Consider the following 2,202-nt stretch of genomic DNA (forward strand, 5'->3'; position numbering starts at 1 on the left):
ACAGCTTGACAGCAACCACGAGAATTCAACCAACGGACTCTCAGAAGCTAATAATGGTACTATAAATAGTATTACTACAAATATTTCCACAACTAATTAGAATTCAGTTACGTCTAATTTTGAGTAAGAATTTATTTAAAAAATATAAAAATTTGAAGACAAATAAAAAAAAGAGGCATTTATTCTATAAAAGGGGATCCCCGAAAGAACAACAGGGCACTTAACCCGCTCCTCCCTTCTGCCCCTCCGCTCACTCCCAGCTCCGCCTCCACCACATCGTGTCGGTGATCGCGACCAGAAGGCCCCTTCTGTGGCTCGCCCCAGTGTTGGCCTCCTACTGAGCCGAGAGTTCATCTCTCTTGGATGCTCTCTTACTTTGCTCTTGGTCTTCTAGTCAAAGATTGGATGTTGGAGGTTGCCCTTGTGGAATGTAATTACTGCTCAAAATTGAGTTTTTTTCTCCATTCCTTCTGACCTTATTGCTTTTTGTTGGGCTTTTTGTGGAGTCCCAAACTGTGTAGAGGTGATTGAGCTACGTGGTTTTGTTCATTTTATCCTAGCATGATTGCATTCTTGATGTTGTGCTCTTCGATAAGATTCACTAGTTTTAATTGCCTCTATCGGTTTCTGGAGGTGGAAAGGTTATGAATCACCGAACCTGGAAAAGGGGCTTGTTTTTCTCTAGTTGAATGTCGAGTTGTGGTTGAATTTTGAAATCGATACTAATCGTGGAGATTATTTTATCTTTATGCAGATCATTGATTATTCTCTATATCGGCCTGGAAAAAGATCCCTCCTTGCTTCTTTGTCACTAAGGTCTTGGCGTTACAGCTGAGCGAGGTTAGACAGCTAGTCGATCTTGCTATCAGCCTTAATTGTTTGATTGCCCTATCAAGAGAAATGCAGACCAAATTCTGGATTGATGCACACCCCTCACTCAACCAGGACCATTTTGACCAAATTCCTGATTCATTGCTCCTTCTCATCTTCAACAAGCTATCTGATGTCCGTTCTCTTTGTCGCTGCTTGGCTGTGTCAAAGCGCTTCAATTCCCTTGTTCCCCTTGTTCATGATCTGTATGTCAAGATAGATCGGGTAGTGTCTGTTGATGGTGACTGTGACATTACAAGCCTTTCTTCCCCTAAACATAGAAACATCTTTGCCCATCTATTAAAGCTCATGCTGTTCCGCATCTTCAAGCCCTTTCATCACCTTCAGAGCAACAATGGTGGAAATAAATCTCTTTTTCCACGAATCTTCCATCATTCCCCTGCTCAAGTCCTCAAGACTTTCACTGAGATGCGCAACCTGAGGATTGAGCTACCAGCTGGTGATGTTGGAACAGAGGATGGGGTCTTCTTGAAGTGGAGAGCAGAGTTTGGAAGCACTCTTCAGAATTGTGTGATATTGGGTGGAACCAGGATTGAACCTAGTTCTGATTCAGTAAATTCGGAAGTTTCGGTGGAAGACAATGGGAGCATACCAGAGTCCTTCTATACAAATGGAGGGTTGAAGCTACGTGTTGTTTGGACTATTAGCTCATTGATTGCTGCATCAACAAGGCATTATCTTCTCCATCAGATAGTTAAGGAACACACAACATTGGAAAGCTTGGTCTTGACAGATGCTGATGGTCAAGGGACATTGACCATGGGAGTAGAGCAGCTAAAAGAGTTCAGGGAGAAGCCATTGGCAGCCTCAGCATCATCAAACAGGAGTCAGGTACCAGCATCAAATATGAAGCTAAAATATGCTCCATACTTGGAGCTTCCTGAGGGAATGAGGATGCAAGGAGCTACACTTGTTGCCATCAAGCCTGCTGGAGAAGGGACTAGCTGTGTTAACAGTGGCAAGAAGGAAACTGAGGCATTAGTTTGTGGGGCATTCGATGGGCCATTTCAAGCTGTTGTTACAGCATTAGGGAAGAGACGAACTTACTTGTTGGAGATGAATGGGTTTTAAACTAATTTAATCATTTGGCTTAGTTATCTTCCTTTGGCTTGCACTGGTTTTTATTGTCCATTGATGTGGAACCACTTGCTGATTTCCATTTCTACTGGAATGATATTTCACTTCTATAGTTGAAGAAGGAATGCAATTTCCAATGTTTTAGGCTTTTTTGTTTAGTAGAGCAACTGGTTTCATGGTTTAGTGCATAATATGGACTATCAAGGTATGAATTTTCATCTCATTGTCACGTAT

The 2,202-nt window shown here is 42.1% G+C and overlaps 1 protein-coding gene across 1 annotated transcript; it reads left to right on the forward strand.

Annotated features, from left to right (window-relative positions):
• Positions 1-252: 252 nt before the first annotated feature.
• LOC141812101 (F-box protein At4g18380-like) lies at positions 253-2,191 on the forward strand. The gene is made up of 2 exons (XM_074700147.1): positions 253-430; positions 755-2,191. The coding sequence occupies exon 2, from the start codon at positions 901-903 to the stop codon at positions 1,960-1,962; it is 1,062 nt and encodes a 353-aa protein (XP_074556248.1). The 5' UTR covers positions 253-430; positions 755-900; the 3' UTR covers positions 1,963-2,191.
• Positions 2,192-2,202: the final 11 nt, after the last annotated feature.

Source organism: Curcuma longa, chromosome 18 (genome assembly GCF_044706935.1).
Source record: "Curcuma longa cultivar G26 ecotype Majalengka, Jawa Barat chromosome 18, ITB_CL_G26_1.1, whole genome shotgun sequence".
Taxonomy (NCBI): Eukaryota; Viridiplantae; Streptophyta; class Magnoliopsida; order Zingiberales; family Zingiberaceae; genus Curcuma; species Curcuma longa.